This window comes from Arvicola amphibius, chromosome 2 (assembly GCF_903992535.2).
Source record: "Arvicola amphibius chromosome 2, mArvAmp1.2, whole genome shotgun sequence".
In the NCBI taxonomy this organism is placed as follows: domain Eukaryota; kingdom Metazoa; phylum Chordata; class Mammalia; order Rodentia; family Cricetidae; genus Arvicola; species Arvicola amphibius.
The window spans coordinates 64,718,126-64,737,915 of NC_052048.2; the positions used below are offsets into that span (position 1 = coordinate 64,718,126).

Genomic DNA, 19,790 nt, shown 5'->3' on the forward strand with positions numbered 1-19,790 from the left:
CAGCAGGCCAGTTTTTCAATGTTATTCCTTATACTTTATGTAAATGTACTAGTTATTCCAAAATAAAATATTTCAAGCATAGCTGAGACACAGGTTTACCATATCACTTGCTTGGCCTGTGACAGCAGGTCCATGCCCAATACTGTGAAGCAAAGTTTCTGATGTTGCCAACAGAAACAAAAAGAGGGGCTAGGGAGATGGCTCAGCAGTTAAAGTGCTTGGTACGAAGCATGAGAAGCTGAGCTCAGATCCCCAGGACCTGCTAAAAGCTGGGCATGGCCATGTGCATCTAAAGCGCAGTGTTGGGGTAGAGACAGGCAGATGGAGGACATTCTGATCAGGGATACATTCTGATGTCAGCCTCTGGTTTACACACACACACACACACCCTGTGATCAGTCAAACAAGACTGTGTTTCCTCCGTCCCTGAGTGACACCAACTCTCTGATACCAAGCCTAGCTACAGAGATGCATGCTTTCCAGAGCATCGCTCAGTCCCTGACACTGCCCCATAGGATTCTTCACATTCCTTCAGTAGAGAGCAACCGTGTTCGGATTTCTAATCCATTTTCCTCCTCAACAATGTTTAGGAAAGTGGGAAGAGTCCTCACTATATGGTAATTAAGTCCTGGAGAATTTTAGAAAATAGCAGGAAACAAGCAGACCTGCGGGGGTGGGGGGTGGAATGGGGCAGCAGGGAGGAAAGTCTCTTTATCTTTTTTTTTTTTTTTTTGATCCTTCTTTTCTACCACTTTTTTTTTACACCAATACCTTAGGATCCCTTAATACTCTAATTCTCTTTCAGTCTCATGCTGCCAAACTTTGATCCTGGGCTGACTATGTGGGCAGTCTGACAACAGAGTCAAACTCTCCGAGCACCAGTGAAGAAGAGGTGACTGCACACACATCTCCCAGAGTCTAACAGGGGAAAGGTCTGCTTGCCTAGAGAACATGCTGGAGGCTGAACCCAATCCCGCAAAACAGAATCCAAGATCTGCCTTGCCAATCTTACAGAGACGGGAGTGGATCCTAAATGGACTTCCTTCACCGCTCCAGCTAATTATCCCCAGACATGTCTGAATCCTACTCCCAATTTGAATGGAGCTCACCCCACCCTCAAAGCTTCCTTCACTCCAACAACTACCCAGGGATTTCCAGGTCCACCTCCAAGAACCCCTTACTTATCCTGAGAAAGGAACTTCTGCAGGAGTGCCAGAGGCACTCGGGCCCCATGCTCAACAGTAGCAAACCTCACACTGACAGTAAGAGTCCCTGCCTGTCTAGTTTCCAAGTCTCATTTAGTTCTTTCCCCTGAATCAACTAGCGAGATCCAGGCATTAGGACCCAGCAGGCAGGGAGCACAGAGACTGCGCTCTACTGAGGTAGATGCACCATTCCACAACTTCAGCAAAAGCCAAGGCAGCCAACAAAGGCAGAGCCGAGGTGGCTGCGCCTCTGCCGCTCGCTCACCCGCTCGCTCTCGCTCGCTTGCTCTGGCAGCTCACCAGCCACTCCTCTGAGCAGACCATACCATCCTTTCTTTCTTAAACCCCACGCCATCACCTGATCACAATGGAGATCAGTCTCCTTAAACCACCATGCAAAGGCGTATCCATAGCAACCCCAAAAGGAAGGACACAGAGATGCTCCAGTGGCTGCAGAAAAAAAGGTGAGTTTGTTTCTCCTCTATCCCATGGACCATTCTCTTCCACTCACCAGGGGTCAGTCCTGCTGCAGATCCTACCCATCACACTGACCGGGAAACTCAAAGGTGAGCTAAGAATCAGACTGTAACATAAAGATATAGGTCTACAGCATCCTAACACTGGCTGACAGAATGCATTCTTGCTTTCTGGAGGATGCGAACAAGGTCTCTTCTTATTCACTGCTTCAGGTGATAGTCTCATCCTTTGGGATCTCACAAGGACAAGGAGCCATCAGGTACCTGTCTTTCTAGTCAAGATGCTGGGCAATTTCTCTAGAATTTGAGAATTCCCCTATGGCAGCAACAGACCCCACCTCCCTGCCCACTAAATCGCTCCCTTCTCTATTGCCTCGGGAGAAGGACTCCCATTTCTGCAGAGATCCTCACGAAACATGAACACTAAGCCTAATAGCCCTGCATGCTCAAGTCCCCTCTCTGTAAACCAGTAATATACTGACAGGGCTGTTGTGAAAACCACAGGAGGGATTGGGCAACCAAACAGCATGGACTGCATACTCCCCTGCTGAACAGCACTGAAAACTGAGTCTGGGGTAAAGCACTCAATAGTGTCAGCCACTGTCACTGCGATGAAGATGGAGAGGCCTGTGAGCACAGGACTCCAGCTCTGGGTGGCCCGGCCACACTCCTGGGCTTTGCTCTCCACTCTGATCAGCTGCTTTGGCTTCTTTTACCATGTCCAAGCAGCTGTTCCTGATGGAGCTCACCCGAGCACCCTAGCCCTCAGCAAACAGCCTTGCCAAGAAGGAAAGTGAGCCTATTAGGTAAGTGTCCCTTTGCATCCGTCACTGCCTTTCTCCCCAGACTGATTCCCTCCCACTGCTCCCCGCCCTTTCACCCCCTGTCCTGAGGACTTCCATTTTGGATGCACCCTCTACTGGTTCTTAGACAGCATCACAAAAACTTGCCCTGGCCTCTTCAATACTAGGAAAAACTATTTCTAGACCTCGCCGTGTCCTCTGCCGGCTGCCACCGCATCTGTTCTTTTTCTGTTTGCATCCCTCAGTTCCATCACGGCCTGCACCCCCATTCTGCTCCACTGAAGCTGTTCATAGTCACAAATGAAAGAGCCCTGGTGTCCAGAACATCTTGACTCCCCAACCTCCAGACGCACTTGTCAAACTTACCCTGGGTCTACGCTGAGGCAACTGAACATGGGGACCCCCTCCCTAGAAATGTTCTCCTTCCTCATAGACACACCAATCCCTGTCTTCCTTTGTTAGCGCCCCCTTCTCTAGGTGTGGCTGGAAGAGCTCATCCCCACCCCACTTCACCAACCACGCTCTTCTGAGACTCAGAGCCCACACCTGGACCTGAGGGCCGGGCAGCACAGACCACTCAAGTCCAGCATGCCCCAAACAAACCCGCATCTTCCCCAGACTCCGCTTCCATCTTTCCTCTTTGCTACTGGCACCACAGTCTACCTAGTGAGAGAGGTGAGTCACCTTCAACAGCCCCTCTTCTCGGAAGCAATCAGTCAGTTAGGTTAGTTCTGCTGCTACTGTAGCTTCTCAGTTCCTTCCACTCCTTTCCATCCTCCTTGGCCTAATTTCAGCTCAGCCATAAAACATTTGTTATCGCAAGGGTTTCCCCTTTGCATCCATCTGAAGAGTTTCCCAGCAGCCCAAACCCATGTTCTCCTCCTTCAGCCTCTCCATCATCCGCCTCCCAAAATACACCCATGCCACTTCTTGTCGAAAACCTCCCATAGGGCCAGTGAGATGGCTCAGCAGGCAAACCTGCCACCAAATCTGATGACCTAAGCTTGATTCCCAGGACACACAATAGAAAGAACCAATGCCTACAAGTGCATATGCATGCGGGGACACACACACACACACGCACACGCACAAAGTGTTTTTATTAACTTTGCTGTGAACAGCAATAACCTCCCCTTTGATCCAAAGTTCTCACATTCTGGCCACTTGCCCTACACATCTGCGAGCATCCCAGGTCTGCACTCCAGTCACCTCTTTTCTGAAATTCTCCACTTTTCTCTGTGCAGTCTGCTGTTTCCTCTCTGCCCTTATAGAGACAGACACTTGGACAAAGTGTTGTTATAGTACTACCCTTTACTGAACATATTGCCTATTATCTCTGTGCACAGTGCTTTGCCCAGACAAACACAATATTCAAAAGTTACTGTCCTAGCCAGGCTCTAGGCATACGAGCATGGCCGGATTTCAGAGAAGAATGCCCACCCTTACAGTCCACACGAGTAGGACTGGAGAGTTACCTCAGTGGTTAAGAGGGCTTTCGGTGCAACCACAAAGGCCAAGTTCAGACGCTAGCACCCACCAACAAGCTCCAGCACTGTGAGAGGTGAAGAAAGGAGTATTGCTGGGGTTTGCTGGCTGCTTCTAAAGGAATAAGACATCACAGCACTTGGAGGCTGAGAAAAGCATATATCCCTATGAGTTTGAGGCCAGCCTGGCCTATATATTGAGATTCAGGCTAGCCAAGGCCACACAGCGAGACTCCGTCTCAAACAAGCAAAACAGAAGAGCAGGTTAGAGTGTTAGAGGATGCCACAGGGGTATACACCCTAACCCATATATCATACCACACACACACACACACACACCACCACCACCACCACCACCACCACCACCACCACCACCGTGGGGAAATATACATGTTCATTCATACATACACACACAGCAATACATGAAGCTCTTTCAGATAGGAGCCTAAGCCCGGGTCCTATGGAAGTTGGTACTAGCACACAATCTCAAATTAAAGGAACTAGACTATAGACTGGCTGTATGTAAAATGCAGACCTTCTGAGAAGGCATGTTTGAAAGGCTCTGAGGGCACCAAAGCCCCACTCTCTGCTGCCATGAGGCCCCTGAAATAAGAAGGGGCAGGGAAAGATCAGGAAGCACATGAACTTGACCTATCAGCCAACTTCAACTAGTACCCCTGAACGTCAGAAAGAAAACAATAAGCCAAAGCTAGAATTTCCAAAATGGGAAGGCCCCTAAGACAGATTTGCATCAGGCAGTCTCTTACCTTGTCTTGGTCCATGGACATACACTCTGAGTAGCAAACATCATAGGACTGATAGTCAGACCACCAGCTTCCAGAACAAACTGTAGCCATGGGTGACAGGGGACACTGAGATCCCAGTTTCCATCTCCCTTGATATGCAACAGATGTCTGAAGTCCCCCCATAACTAGCTAACTTCCAAAGCAGGTCACATCAACTACAGTCCTAGCCTGCACCTCCTGGTAGCCACTACCGCCAGCGGAGCTGCCCCAAAGGGACAGCAGTTGATGGGATTCTCCCAGCCTCGACTCTTCCATTTCTGTCGTCTCTGTGCCCTCATCCCCAGCCAGGCTTAACTGAGTGCCTGCACCCTCCCTTTCTCCTCCATTACCACTGTCCGCACTCTGCTCTGCCACTTGATAGCTTTGAAGATTAAAGCAAACCGTTTCTCCTTTTTGGTGCTTCATCTGCTGCTCTGCCATCAAATTACATCAAATGAGATCATGCCCATAAAGTGCCGTAATCTACAGTTAAGCATAAAAGCAAGGCATCACTGTCATTACTATGCAAAACCTCTGCCTCTCTCCTCCCCCACTTCCCACCACTCTGCCCCACAGAGAGACAAATACATCCTCAAACACTGCTTTGCTTACACGCATCTGCCTTCTCCTTCCTGCTGTCATCTAACAATCCTGGCTCTGGTGTGCAGAGTCTCGTCTCTGCACCACTATAGCTGCTTCCAGAACTTTCTGCAGTCTTGCACACCACACCCATCCTTCAAAGTCCAGCTAAAGTCCATTATTTATAAAGCAAAGACAAACTTAAGAACGAGTTTTCTTAAATGTGGTGAAAGAGTCACCAATTCAGTTTGAAGAAAAAAGCTGGAATATCTGTCATCAGATGCTGTAAGAATAGATTCCCTTTCCACTAGGATTTAGGCAGGGCCTCACTCTGTAGCTGAGGCTGGCTTGGAACTCACTATATAGCCCATACCATCCAGACTCAAAGCAATCTTCCTGTATTGTTCTCCCGGGGTCTGGAATTGCAAACATGTATCATATGCATGACTTAAGAGCTAACTTTCTATTTTATTTTTAAGTACCTGGGGCTACGCTGGAGCTCAATATGTAGAATAAGCTGGCCTCAAACTCACAGAAATCTGCCTGCTTCTGCCACCCCAGTGTTAGGATTAGAGGTATATGCCACCACATTTGGCAAAAGTTAACTTTTTTTTGACACAGGGTCTCTCTATGTATCCCCAGCTGTCCTGGAACTCAATACATAGGCCAGGTTGGCCTCCAACTCACAAAAATCCTCTTACTTCTGCCTCCCAAGTGTTAAAGTTAAACATCACAAATGTGGCGGCACACACCTTTAATCCCAGGATCTGGGAGGCAGAGTTTTACAAAGAGAGCACCAGGACAGCCAGAACTACACAGATAAACCCTGTCCCGAAAAACAAAAATAATAACAACAAAAAAGTTGAGTACTACCACACCTGGTAAGAGTCAACTTTCTAAAAATAAGTTGCTTTTCTTTGCTTTCATTCCAAGAGAGAGCTTGGACAAGAAGCACGGATGTAGGAGGGGTTCACTTCATCAACCTCAACATCTTTAGTGTGTTATCCCATGAATACGATGAAACGTTTTATGTCAGGAATCCTAGCAACTGGGAAGTGCAGGTTGAAGCAGTTGCTCAAGGTCAACCTTGGCTACACAGGGAGTTTGAGGCCAGCCTGTACCACAAGACCATATTCAAAAGGGGGGGGGGGATGAAAGGGAGAGGGAGACTTTATATCTTGTTATTTCCCCACTGTTAGAAATGTTCTGACCAAATTGCAAAATCTGCCAAACTAACAAGGGTGTCATACATGAAAGTCAACAGCAACAAAAGTAGCTGGGTTAGAACCCCAGTATTGAGACGAGAAGAGGCTAAGAGTTCTCCTAGTCTTGACTCCTGATTCAAGGTTTGGACAAAGTGACTGACCCTTGGCAGCAGACTGTTCTACATAGCAGTCAGCAAAAATGTGTTGGTCAATTCAGTGATCTGCTACTAAGAATCTGGTCCTAGACCATCACCTGGGAACCTATTACAACCGCAGACTGGATTAGATTTGTGTTTTCACCAGACTCTATTAAACTAAGTATATACTCCCATTGAAGTAAAACCCACTGGCACCACTGCCCTCTACAGTGATGGGCTTCTATTGCTGGAACTTCATTTCCCAAACTGCACCAGATGTTAAGCAGAGGCACAATCAAAAACAAAACAAACACAAGCAAGTAAACAAACAAACCAGTATTTCCCAGTCTATTTGGGGAAATTTTCCATATATACCCTAGTTGGAGAACCTTGATAAATACCACGAGCATAAAAAAAGTTCTGAGTCTGTAGTTCAGAAAACTTGAACCATAAACTTTCAAATATATGATTGCAAAACGCCTTTACAAAATAAAAATTATGGGGGTTGAAGAGATAACTCAGCACTTAAGAGCACCTACTGCTCTTACAGAGGACCTGAGTTCAGTTACCAGGATCTACAACCAGCCCTAAGTCCTGCAGCAGGGGTCTGACATCTCTGGCCTCTGTGGGGACCTACACTCATATACTTTACTTTTTTTTCTTTAAGTTATCCTTATCTCTTTAAATGCTTTGCGGTTCAGGCGTTCGCACCACAGCAGGCTAAGAATGCCACCTCTAGACTCTCAGGACCTTAAGTATACTAAGGTACTAAGCAGCCAAGAGGCGCTTGGGGCTCTCCACACTGCTACAAATGAGGGTTCGGTTCTAAAGATGTGCCTCCTTCAAAACAGCAGCTTCGCCTCTGTGTCCTTTAGTCGTTGTCCAGCCCACGGTGAAAAGGGGTGTAAGAACAAGACGACTTCGCAAGAATCATCTTGCCATCCTAGTCGGACCCCAGGACAGGGAGTAGTCACACACCAAACGCATTTCCAGACCTCTACACGTTTACACCCTCTAGGACTGTTTTTTGTCTTCGTTTAACACAAATCCCCAACCACGTGTCCATAGGAAACCTGGGCTCGGTACGGGTCAGGGCAAGCAAGGGCCCCTTGCAGAGCTGGAGGCTAGTGGGCAAGCCTGGGAGAAGCGCTCACCGGGGCCCCAGGCCCGCGGCCGGCCTTCGAGATGCTACCCACCCTCCGATCCCACCTGGCCCGAGCCCCGGGTCCCTGCCAGCTCCGCGCGAGCTCAGGGGCAGCTCAGCAGACAGTTGGTGGGGTCGCCACCCGCGTACCTGCTGTCAGGGCTCCGCGCCCAACTCGGCCCCGCCGCCGCCCGCCGCCCGGGACTTGCTGCCCCGCCCCGCCCCGCCCCACGGGCTGCCCCGCGCGCAGCCCGACCCCGCAGAGATCCCCGGAGCCCTCGTCCCAGGAAATTCTAGAGTTCTGGGTACATTCTCCTCATCCCGGCAGTCCTGCCCTGGCTGACAAGGTCACGCCGAGAGCGGCAGAGAAGACAGGACGTCGGTAAGGCACTGAGCTGGACACCTGCGGCAGGGTGCATACAAGCGCACGCGCACTGCGACTGGGAAGTCGATTAGGACCACGGTGGAGAGGCGCAGCGGGGTGAGCGCCATCTGCTGGCGGAGGACCCTGGGGACGCATTGGGAGTTTTTTGTTTTGGCCTCTTTAAAGTGCCAGTATATGGACTTGAGGAAGGGAGAGATAAGCTAAAATGTCCACGCCTTTTCTAGTCCCTCTTCAGCTGTTCCTCAGCCCCCCAGAGTTGAACTGGCTAGTGCCAAGAGGTCAGCAGCACTGAGGGGTATCTCTTCAATGAAGGTGTTGTAGGAAGTCTCAAAATCTCAGACTCTTTTTCCCTCGGTATCTCTTTGCTAGCTTCTGAGTATTAGTTGGCTTGTTAAAACTAACGATAACCCAGTCCTAGGAAGGGGATGGAGCTAGGATTTCACAGATGGGTTCCAATTCTCCTTTCACTAGTTGCATGAAATCCTGGGCTGGTTACTCAACCTCTCACTGACATTTCTTACTTGGAAAGACTCAGTGGCAGGGTCTAGAAAGCATTCCTTTCCACCCCCACTTCATCCTCAATGTTTCCAATTATTCTGAACATCAGTGTATTCCTACCATTCAAAAACCAAACTAGAGCCTGTGAAATGGCTCAGCAGATAAAGGAACTTGCCACAGGCGCCTGACAAGGTTAGTTTGATTCCTGGAAGCCGCACGAAAGTAGACGGAGAGAATTGAGCACAGGCACACCACAAACACACACACGCGTGCACACACACAATTATACACATACCACACACTGCTAAATAAAATACAATAATCAAACTAATACTTTAAAGTATTCACTGAATCAGGCACAGTGGCACATACCTTTAATACCTGCACTCTGAAGGCAAGGGCAGGTGATTCTCTATGAGTTCAAGGCCAGTATGTTGTTTTAGCAAGTTCCAGGCCAGCCAGGATTACACAGTAAGGCCCCATCTCAATCAAAAATAAAACAAACAAACAAACAAACAAACAAAAACCTCAGGAGACAGAATCTCTGAATTTGGGGCAGTCTGATCTATAGAGTGAGTTTCAGGACAGCCAAGGATACACAGAGAGATCCTATCTTGAAAAACCAAAAAAAAAAAAAAAAAGAAAGAAAAGAAACCCTATCCCACCAACCCTCAAAAAGTATACACCAAGAATCCTCCCTTTAATCCTATTTCCTAGTTATACAAGCCCATGTCTGCAATCCCAGCACTTGAGAAGTTGAGGGACTAGGCTACAAGAGACGCTGTCTTGAAAAACAGAGAGAGGTCCTTGTTTGTGCCTATGCATAAGTTACTAACTGGATTCCTCATTACTTTGTGTCTAGCCATGGGTATGTTTGTGTGTGTGTTTGTGTGTGTGCATGTGTGTAGGTGCATTTGGAGGTCAGAGATCATCTAGGTGTCATCCTCAATCACTATCTTTTTTTTTTTTTTTTTTTTTTGAGACAAGGTCTCTCACTGAACCGGAGCTCATCAATTCTGGCTGGACTGGCTGACCAGCAAGCCTTAGGGATCCTCCCATCTACTTCCCCAGTGCAGGGAATATAGGCTGGGACCAGTACTGAGGGCCTCAATGCTTGGCTTTGCTGTGCACAGCAGGTGTTTTACTGGCTGAGCCATCTTCCAGGCCCTGTTTCTAATCTTCTGCTGTTGCATGTTGTGCACCCATAGGGTACATAGGACATTTCACATGAGCAGATTTATGTGTATGTTGTAATTGTTTAAGATTTATTGGAGGGGCTGGAGAGATGGCTCAGTGGTTAAGAGCATTGCCTGCTCCTCCAAAGGTCCTGAGTTCAATTCCCGGCAACCACATGGTGCCACAACTATCTGTAATGAGGTCTGGTGCCCTCTTCTGGCCTGCAGGCAAACACACAGAATATTGTATGCATAATAAATAAAATATTTTTTAAAAAAGGTTTATTGGATATGTATGAGTGCTTTACCTGTAAGTCTATATGATACAATGTTTTCCTGGCATATGCAAAGTTCTAAGTTCAATACCCAGAGCACCGGAGCAAAAACAAATAGAAAAGAATGGATTTTTTAATCCAAGATGAACTGACTAAGCTCCAGAAGTCAGAAAAGCAGGGTGAATTCATGTACGGAATCACTCTAGGTTTATAATTAGTTATGCCCGTCTTCCCCTACTGAAAAGACTAAGTTCTCCCTAGGAGCCAGATTCACCCCACCCCACCCTCCACCCCCACCCTCACAGTCCTCACATCTTCTTCTTTAAGGTGTGTTTGAGGAGACAGGGATGTGTCTAGAATGATTCCGCTAGGGAACAGCCCTGATCCTTAAGGCATGCCTCTGCCGGCTAATAATGATAACTGCGCCCTCTGGAGTCCAGTAAGAGACTACACAGCCTTGGAAGAAATGGCACCATCTCGGCGGTCAGTTCCTGCGGCCAACGCATGTTTATTTTGGGCAAGGTTCAATTCCCAATGTGGAGGCTCAGGACCCAGAGTGGGGTACAGGTTTGGCTGGGAGCAGCCAGGCTTTGGGGGTTTCCTTCTTTATTAGCTGTGTCATAATCACCTGCGGCTTGGACACACCTGTCTGGATGGGTTGCTGCTCAGTCGCATGGGAGGTGCCTCCTTCAACCTCCTCCTGGATGGCAGCAGGGCTGAGCAGCTCCTGGGTGCCCCGGTTCCACATACTCACACCAGGGACCAGCTTCATGTTTTCTGAAAGAACCATGGGCTTCCACAGAACCTGGGACGTGGCCTCGAGGACCTGGGGCGCCGCTAGGGGCCATCCAGAGTCCTCCGAGGTGTCATCTTCAACGGGTTCCTGGCCCTGTGGAGGGACGCGAGTCCGACCTGCCCACAGCTCGCCCAGCTGCTCGGCCTCCCGCTCCCAGCCACTCGGCCACTTAGCTCGAGGCCATAGTTTGGGACTGGGACTGCGGGAGACTTCGGGAGGGTTTGAGTTTCTGGCGAGGAACCGGAACCCGGGGCTGAGGAATGGCAACTTTGACCCGAAGGTTGGTGAGGATTGGGCCAAGTTTAAAGTGGGATCCAGGCCCAAAGCACGGAATGGAGCAGAATACTGGAGAGGGAACTTTAAGGTAGAGAGATGGAGTTTGGGGTGCGCATGCGAGGAGAGGGCTTGGGACCCGCTTGCTGAGGTTCGGACCCCAGCTTGGCTCTTTTCACCCCGCAGGCGCCCGCGATATATTTCCAAAGGGCGAGCTTCGGTGTCGGGGATCAGGACCTCGGCCACAGGGCGCACCCAGTGGCGGGGCAACCGCGCGGGATCCAGGCGCACTATGGGCGTCTTGCGGCTATGCCGCGTATCCAAGCTTTCAGGCTGTGGCGACCCAGAGGGCTTTTCTAGGGTGAGCGTACTGAGGAGAGGCATAGACCCGTCCGAGGAGGTGCGTGTCGTGCCCTTGCTCTCGGGTTTCAGCCGGTCCCCTGCCGCGTCTGGCTGAGACACGCAGCGGTAAAGATCTTCGAGGGACAGGTGGGAGCAGAGGGACGAATCCTTCTCAGAGGCCTGGAGGTTGACTGCTTGGGGCAGATCCAGGGAAGGATGGGGACTGTGGACTCGCACCTCTTCCAGCGAGTCCTTCGAAGGCACGGCCAAGACGTGACTAGGCCGTAAAGATGTGTTTGAAGACGTGGCCAAGATGTGGCTCTGCTCCTGGTCATTGGGGTCTTCCAAAGCTTCCTGAAACACCTCCAAGGTGGGCGTGGGTCTTGGCTCGGCAGAAGGCCCTGAAGATGCTGTTGGCTCCTGGGAGTCTTTGTCCAACCACGGTGAACCTAAAAGGAACTGGTCCGGGTTCCCAGGTTCCTGGGGAAACACATAAGGGTAATGAGATGTAGGAAGAGTGGGGAAGGACCTTACTTCATGGTCCTGAGCGGCTCCGGAGGAGGCTTCTGTCGGAAGGAGGCGGGGGCTTGGGCTTACTTCGCCTTGGAAGTGCTCCTCTACACCAACGGGTGCCGGTGCGTGCAGTACAGGCACGGAGCCCTGGGCCCAAGCATCCGTGATGCATGCCAGGGGTTCCTCGTCCTCGCCCCACGTGGGGTCCTCGGCCACTGCAGATTCTCCCTCATCCCGGGCCAGGAAGCGCCACTCAGTGATCTGCAGCATGGCTTCTCTGGCCTGACTAATGGTGAATGGGACACACTGTGGAAGTGAGGGAGTGTCTCAGCCTCTCCAGAAGGGGCGGGAGTGATTAAAAAAAATGGGTCTGGAAGACCCAAATCTAGGCCCACCTGCTGGGTCAGGTAGACTTTGAAGGCACACTCCATAACTCGCGTCAGAAGGTCGGCCAAGATGTCACCCACTACTTCCTCGCCCTCCTCCAGGGACATAAACGCAATCCATTCTGCCTCATTGAGCCGCCCGGGCACGATGTCCACCTGCGGCACCGGCTGGGTGGGCGGCCGGGCTTTTTCAGCCTTGGATCGGGTCACCCCACGGTCTCTCGCCTGCCTCTGTGGGGAAACGGAACAGGAAACCGAGGGGATGGAACTGAGGGACTAAGTGCTAGAAAGACGCTTTCTTGAGATGTTTACTAGGTAAGAAAAGGGACTAGAACAAGGCACCTAGAGTCTGCGAGGCGGTGGAGGGAAACTGAAGGTATGCACACCTCAGAGTTGCAGCAATGCTCCTGCCTCTGGTTTGTTTGAAACAGTCTCTTTATATAGTCCTGGAACTCTCCTTGTAGAGAAAGACTGGCCTCGAACTCAGAGATCCACCTGCTTCTGCCTCCCAGTGCTGGAATTAAACACCTGTGCTGCTACCCCCGGCTCTCTTTTTACTTTTTATTTTGAGATCTCACTAAGACGCCAAGGCAGGTCTTGAACTCACTCTGTAGTACAAGCAGGCCTTGAAATTAATTTGTGATCCTCTTTTCTTTTGTAATTGAAATTGATACAATACATTCTGATCACAGTTTTTCTTCTCCCATCTTCCAGTTCCTCCCCACGGCCACTCTCACCAACTCTAGGCCTTCTTCCTCTTTTTCTCTTTAGAACACAGGCAAATTAAAAAGGCAAACAAACCTAATATAAAACAGTGAAAAAGCACAAACACACCAAAACAAAAACCATAGAAACACAAAATCACAACCCGTAATATACAAACAAAAGACCAGAAAGATTTAAAAAAAAAAAAGTTCAAATGAAACAACCTACAAAAGCACCACTGAGATAGTTTTTGTTGGCTATCTACTTCTGGGGCATGGGACGTGAGACTCCTTTGGGTAACACTGATTTTTGCTTTGTACGTGTTTTCCAGTTGTAAAGAGCTTCTTGGATGGGGATGGGAGCCTGTGTTCATTTTCCCCTCACGGCGCTTGGGGCCCCATCTGGCTCACACTTGTGCAGGCCCTGTTCATGCTACCACAATCTTCTTGAGTTTATATGTTTATCAGTTTTGTTGAGCTTGAAAGACACTGTTTCCTTAAAGTTATCCCATCCCCTCTGGCTTGTGGTCCTTTTGCCTCCCAAATAGAGTTGCTAGGATTACAGGCCTACACTACAAGGTCATCTTTAACCATTATTTTTATTCCCATTTATGTATTTTGCCTAAGATCACACCTGGGAAATAGTGTAGTTAGAATTCATATACAGATTTGTCTAATTTCAAAACCTGACTCTTGCTTCCCAAATAAAGATTATTTGCAAATATATAGAAAAGAAACACATGCCCAGATATATTTTTAAAACTTTTGAAAACAAAGAGAAATAAAGACAATGAGGCTTGGTGAGATGACTCATCTGGGCAAAGGTGCTTGCTGCCACATGTAATGAGCAAAGCTTGGTTCTCAGGACCACAAACAGAGAACAACTCCACAAGTCGTCCCCCAGCCTCCATCCACGCACCATGGCACACACCCTCTCTCACACACACAAATAAAAGTAACAAAAACATTTTAAAAACTCATTAAAGAACCTTGTGATGGATTGCATAAGAATATTCCCCATAAGCTTGATCTCTAGTTGATGTTACTGTTTGGGAAGGATTAGGAGGTGTGGCCTTGTTGGAAGTGAACAAGGAGGGGCCAGTTTTGAGGCTGCAAAACCCTTCCTTTGCAGTTAGCTCTATTTGCCTTGTAGTTGTGGTCTCAAGATATGAGCTCTCGGTGCTCCTCCAGAACGATGTCTGTCTGCCTGCTACCATGTTCCCCACTATGATGACCCTCTGGAACTAAGTCCCAAATAAAACTCTTTTATACATTGCTTTGGTCATGGTATTTTTTTGACAGCAATAGACAGGTAACTAAGGCAAACCCAAAGGTAAACTAGGGACATAATATTTGATGTAGATGAGTGATAACAATTTGTAAAAATGGCTAGAGCCAGTTGTGGTGGCTTATACCAGTAAACCCAGCCTTCGGGAGCCTGAAGCAGGACAGCTGCCATGTGTGCAAGGCTGGGCTGGACTACAGGGAGACAATGAAGGAAGAAGGTTCCTTCCAAAACTCACCTCCAAATATAAACCCTCATCTGCCTACCTCCAACCCTACTGCATCATAGTTTCCATTTCCCCAAATCCATCCTCCCAGGCAATCTGGAGTCTCCTGTTCCCTACTCTCCCACTCCCTAGCCTTAGATTCCCAGAGACCATCTGCCTAGTGCTGGGGTTAAAGCCCGGCTTCCTTGTGTTCAGCCTAAATCTTTAAACCCAAACAAAGAACCAATTCTTTAGGTGTCTCCTCCCAGCCTTGCATCTCACAGAGACGGGAGGTACACCTGACAAAAGAGGACAGTGTTTTTTTTTTTTTTACTCTTTCATTTCCCCAAGGTTCTTCCTATCTGTTTTATTTTTTTAAATGCCTTGACTTTGGGAGTGGGAGAGATGGTTAAGCATTTAAGAGCACTGGCTGCTCTTCCAGAGAACCTGGGTTTAGTTCCTAGCATCCATATGATGGCTCAAAACGGTAGCCCCAGTTCCCTTTCCTGGTCTCTGCAGGCATCAGGCAAGAACATACTACACACACACACACACACACACCAAACACCCATAAACATAAGATAATAATTTTTTTCTTAACTTCAACAATTTGGCTTTTGTCAGTGGGATGGGAGGGTGTTGGTATGGGAAGAGGGCTATGAGTGCAAGGGTAACCTGATCTACACAGTGAGGTTTAGGCCACCCAGGGCTACACAGTGAGACCTTGTCTCAAAATAATAGGCCAGCCATAATAGCACATGTTTTTAATCACAGCGCTCTGGAGGCAGAAGCAGGCAGATCCCTGAGTTGAAGGCCAGCCTAGTCTACATAATCACACTCTGTCTCAAAAAATTATAATAGCCTTTAATCCCATCACTCGGAGGCAGAGGCAGGCGGATCTCTGAGTTCGAGGCCAGCCTGGTCTACAAGAGCTAGTTCCAGGACAGGCTCTAGAAACTACAGGGGAACCCTGTCTCGAAAAAAAACAAAAAAAAATTATAATAGTGGTAACACAATAAATTAACTCTTAAGGTCAGCCTCTGAATTGTTTAATCAATTTCATGATCCTGAAACTGTCAAGATAGAGATTCACCCATCAAGCCCTCTCCCTAGTGCCTGATACTGTTTTACCCACCAAAACAGGTTCCTTGGCATAAATGAATTACTACTTGCACTAGCAGGTCAGCTGTTTCCAAATTCACTTGCTCTTTGCCTGGTCCAGCCATTGACCCTTTTACTGCGGGAACAGAGGTACTTCATGCCTTTCTTGAACCCAGAGCTAGACCACTGCTCCATACACCGGCCAACCCCAGATCTTGTGCACTCCCCAGTCGAGCTGAAGCTCACCGAGCCTTCGTGTGACATTGTCGCGACAGTCGCTCCAACGCGGTGTCTCAGCTGCCTCCAGGACCCTCCATTGCTTCAGCCTCCGCGGCCGCGGCTCAACGGTCGCCTCGGCAACCAGGCAGCCCTGAGGGTCTCAAGCGCGGTCCACGGTTGCCCCGGCAACTGCGCCACGCGCCGCCCGTTCCAGCCCCAGGCCCCGCCCAGAGGCCGTGCGTCAGTGCGTCGTCTCTATGGTGGCGGCGGATTCGGAGGGACCTGAAGATCGCCCGTCAGGCAAGACAGACTTGGGAGTGGAGGTGGAGGGGGTTGCAGGTGTAACCTCTGACCTTGACGTGGATTTGCAGGTAACCAAACTGTGGGAGGAAGGGCTGGAGGCCTCCTTCTGCCTTTTTGGCTGGAGCGTTCAGTACTTATCAGGTTCTTCCATCACCATTATTCCTTTGGGATTCCCTGGTGGCCTCAATACTCAAGCCTGGGCTTTCTCCTGCTCCATGGGATTCTCTCGTCCTTGTGACTGTTTCCCATCGCTTTCCTCGTGAAACCCGTCAATCAAGGGTCTCTCTCAGTATCTCACGATTGCATCTCATTGCCCTTCTCCCCTGTCCAATTACCCTCTGTGGCCTTCTCCTGGTCCACTCCGATGACTCTAGTATCTCTCTCCCAGGATGTACCTCCGCGAGCGCTCCATCCCACTTCGCGGCTCTGCCGCCGCCCTGTCTAACAACCTCAGTGTGCTGCAGCTTCCAGCCCGTGATCTCACGCATTTTGGAGTGGTTCATGGACCGAGCGCCCAGATTCTCAGCGCTGCCTCTGAGGGTGTGCCCTTGGCCCAGCGCCAGCTCCAAGTCAAAGTGGGCGTTGGAGTGAGCCCCCCACTTATCACTCAGGTGAGGCTAGGAGTTAAAGAGGCGTTGCTTAAATCTGCTCTACCTTTGTTCTTTAAACCCTATGCTCTTGGTGCCTCATGCTGTGATGCCTATGCGTGTCTCTCCAGGTCCACTGGTGCGTCCTCCCTTTCAGAGTACTGCTTGTTCTCACCTCACATCGAAGGATACAGGTGAGAAGAGAGTCCCCCTCCCCACTCTCCTCATCCCACCCTCTCCAGTTCCCTATGAATAAACACTTCCGAGCTTCCCGCTTGTGTAGCCCACCCTTTCTCCCAGTTTCTTCTTCCTGCTTTCCGTTCTCTTCACTCTTCAAGTGCCTCTTCAGCCATCTGCCTTCTTCAGCCATCTGCCTCCTTCAATAACTCTGTGACCTTCGGGACATGTAGCCCGAGTGCCCTCCTCTGAAAACTAGGGATAAGAACGGTGCCTGCCTCCCAGAACAAGTTGGAGGGTTCCCTGAACTCAGGCTCACAGGGCTATGTGGTCAGTGCGGGGGGGGGGGGGGGGGAGCAGAGCTCAGCAAGGGTCAGCTGGATCATCCTGCCATCCTTCCCCCATCTTACAGATGTACGAGTCTGACGGTTCCCTCATGGTCTATTGGCATGCCTTGGATTCAGGAGATGCATCTTCAGGTACCTGCAGGACCAAGTGGAGCAGGGGTGGAGGCTGGGAGAATTCGCTAGGGCTGGAGGAAGTGCTGTTTCTGAGAGCTGTTTTTCTATTCAGCACAGGCCATGTTTGCCCGAGGAATCGCTGCCAGTGTTCACTTCATCTGTGTGGGTGAGTGGACTAAGGGCGGGGCGTTAAGGTGGATGTGGTACATCAGTATGGGTTCTCAGCCAGGGGGATGCTGAGGAACTGACACACTTCTGAAGGGTTGGGGGAAGGTGAGGAAGGGCGGGTATCAGAGACTCATAAAAACATTTACAGAGGGATAGTGAACGGAAAGTCAGGGCTGTTGGAACAATCAGTTTATTCCTAAGACTTCTTGGGTAGAAAGAGTGTTGGGTGGTGACTGGAGGCCCAGAACTATCAGTGGGACACTGGTTCTGGCTTCAGGAACATGGTCTGGCCGGGTACTGGTGTTTGACATCCCTGCTAAGGGTCCCAACATTGTACTTAACGAGGAGCTGGCGGGGCATCAGACACCAATCACAGACATCGCCACTGAGCGTGCCCAGGGACAGGTGAGTACACTTCCTCTAACTATTCTAGTGGCCTCATTTGGGTCTTAGCTCTGCCACCAAGTGGCTTTGGGATCATCTGCATTCTCTTAGATGTAGTAGGTTCCGGTCTGAGGGAAACATGCTTTATGTTAAGAGTTCTAGAAAAATCACTAGCACTCTTCAATGCTGGTGTGAAGCTGGAAGTTAAAGCTGACTGTTTCCCAGACACTGCCAACACTGACAGCTGTAGCTTCCTTCTCTGGACTCGAACAAGTGACCCAGCTCCAGGGCTGGCCTTTCCAGAAAGCTGTCTCCCTGGTCCACCCTGCCACCCAGCTTCACTCTGAGTAGGCCCTGTTCTCACAGAAAACTCTCCCCTTCCCCCAGCTTGGATTGCAAACCTCTTGAGAGCAGGGTGTGGGGCTTATAATTTGTACCGTTCATAGCACCTGATCTGTCTGCCTGCATCAGGTCAGGAGGCCTAGGGACCAGTTGTGACTGTGGTTGGCTCATTATAAAGCCTCCAAAAAGTCAGGAAATGGTGGCTTTAGCATTGTCACCTATCCCAAAGGAACAGTTATATACGTCCTCTCCTGCTCCGTGATGGGGGCATGGTGGGTGGTAGTTGTGAGAAACCTATAAGGACCTACAAGGAGCCTGTGATTAAGAGACTTGGCAGAGAAGTGTCTGATATCTTGAGTTCTTGCCCTTTCCCTGTAGAAACAAAGAGGCAGGCATGGCTTCCCTTCCCCTCCTGCCCTGGACCCTGGGCCACACAGACTACAAAGGGAAGAGCTGACCCCGACTTTCTCCTCAGGATGGTGTTGCTGACATGGTGACAGCTGATGACTCTGGTGTTCTCTGTGTCTGGAGGTCAGGAACTGTGTTCACATTACTGACCCGAATACCAGGATTCGGGTAGGAGACGCAGAAGAGGGTTATGGCCTTTTTGAGGGTAGGAGATATGTTGGGGTCTGAAGAAACAAAGTTGAACATTGCCCTTGCAGGGTCCCATGCCCCTCTGTGCAGCTGTGGCAGGGGATTGTAGCAGCAGGGTATGGAGATGGGCAAGTGCGTCTGTATGATGCCACTACTGGAGCGCTCCACGTCCAGATCAGTGCCCATGCCCGGACCGTCTGTGCTCTGGACGTAGCTCCAGAAGTAGGCAAGGTCAGTCTCCTGCACCCCTAAGTACCTTCCTGGTGCTTAGATGCCTATAGCACAGGCTTGTCTCTGTACTCAGTGTGACTCCATCCCCAGGTACTTGGACTGGGCATTCTGACTCCCTGCCCATGCCTCTTGGGTTTCTCTCTTTTAGCTACTCTCTGCAGCTGAGGACACCTTTGTGCACATCTGGAAGCTGAGCAGAAACCCAGAGAGCGGCTCCATTGAGGTATGTTTGTAGAGGGTGGAGTGGGGACCCAAGCAAAGGGTGAGCAGCAGGACTGACCAGTCTTTCCCCCCACCCTCAGGTTGAACACTGCCACGGGGAATGCATTTCTGATACCCAGGTGTGTGGGGCTCGGTTCTGTGACCCATCAGGCAGCTCCTTTGCGGTGACAGGTTACGAGCTTGCTGAGATCCTGAGGTTCAGCAGTGTCTGACAGAGGAGCAATCTTCCCTCCTCCCTTCGTATTTATAAAGTATCCCTCCACCAAACCCTTGTCTGATCACTCGCTCTCACGGACACACTTCTAAGGGGCAGGCTCAGAGCGCGCAAAAGCCACTGGTCCTC

General features: G+C 49.8%; 3 protein-coding genes across 4 annotated transcripts in view; 1 reads left to right on the top strand and 2 right to left on the bottom strand.

The window, feature by feature from the left end:
* Nucleotides 1-8,030, bottom strand: part of Dctn1 (dynactin subunit 1) — a 33,505-nt gene extending 25,475 nt beyond the window's left edge. For both annotated transcript variants that reach the window (XM_038319078.2, XM_038319079.1), the window contains exon 1: nucleotides 7,969-8,030. The gene's annotated coding sequence lies outside the window, so the exon portion shown is untranslated. The remainder of the gene's footprint in view (nucleotides 1-7,968) is intronic.
* A 2,665-nt stretch (nucleotides 8,031-10,695) lies between these two features.
* Nucleotides 10,696-16,103, bottom strand: C2H2orf81 (chromosome 2 C2orf81 homolog). Its single transcript, XM_038320456.1, has 4 exons — nucleotides 16,003-16,103; nucleotides 12,471-12,692; nucleotides 12,160-12,381; nucleotides 10,696-12,042 (listed from the first exon to the last, which is right to left on the bottom strand). The coding sequence occupies exons 1-4, from the start codon at nucleotides 16,018-16,020 to the stop codon at nucleotides 10,696-10,698; spliced, it is 1,809 nt and encodes a 602-aa protein (XP_038176384.1). The 5' UTR covers nucleotides 16,021-16,103.
* A 111-nt stretch (nucleotides 16,104-16,214) lies between these two features.
* Nucleotides 16,215-19,714, top strand: Wdr54 (WD repeat domain 54). Its single transcript, XM_038319972.1, has 10 exons — nucleotides 16,215-16,346; nucleotides 16,667-16,889; nucleotides 16,997-17,059; nucleotides 17,455-17,521; nucleotides 17,616-17,669; nucleotides 17,949-18,076; nucleotides 18,873-18,973; nucleotides 19,063-19,225; nucleotides 19,374-19,448; nucleotides 19,528-19,714. Exons 2-10 carry the CDS (start codon nucleotides 16,668-16,670, stop codon nucleotides 19,657-19,659), a joined length of 1,005 nt encoding a protein of 334 aa, XP_038175900.1. The 5' UTR covers nucleotides 16,215-16,346; nucleotide 16,667; the 3' UTR covers nucleotides 19,660-19,714.
* The last annotated feature ends 76 nt before the right edge of the window (nucleotides 19,715-19,790 follow it).

What these genes read in the sequence shown, in the direction of transcription:
- Wdr54 (XM_038319972.1), top strand. Translation starts at nt 16,668, where the DNA reads ATGTACCTCCGCGAGCGCTCCATCCCACTTCGCGGCTCTGCCGCCGCC. An exon ending in TGTTCACTTCATCTGTGTGG is followed by an intron (nt 17,670 to 17,948) that starts GTGAGTGGACTA and finishes TTCTGGCTTCAG; the next exon opens with GAACATGGTCTGGCCGGGTA. An exon ending in TAGCTCCAGAAGTAGGCAAG is followed by an intron (nt 19,226 to 19,373) that starts GTCAGTCTCCTG and finishes TCTCTCTTTTAG; the next exon opens with CTACTCTCTGCAGCTGAGGA.
- C2H2orf81 (XM_038320456.1), bottom strand. An exon ending in AAGTCTACCTGACCCAGCAG is followed by an intron (nt 12,382 to 12,470) that starts GTGGGCCTAGAT and finishes TCACTTCCACAG; the next exon opens with TGTGTCCCATTCACCATTAG. An exon ending in AGGAGCACTTCCAAGGCGAA is followed by an intron (nt 12,043 to 12,159) that starts GTAAGCCCAAGC and finishes GTGTTTCCCCAG; the next exon opens with GAACCTGGGAACCCGGACCA.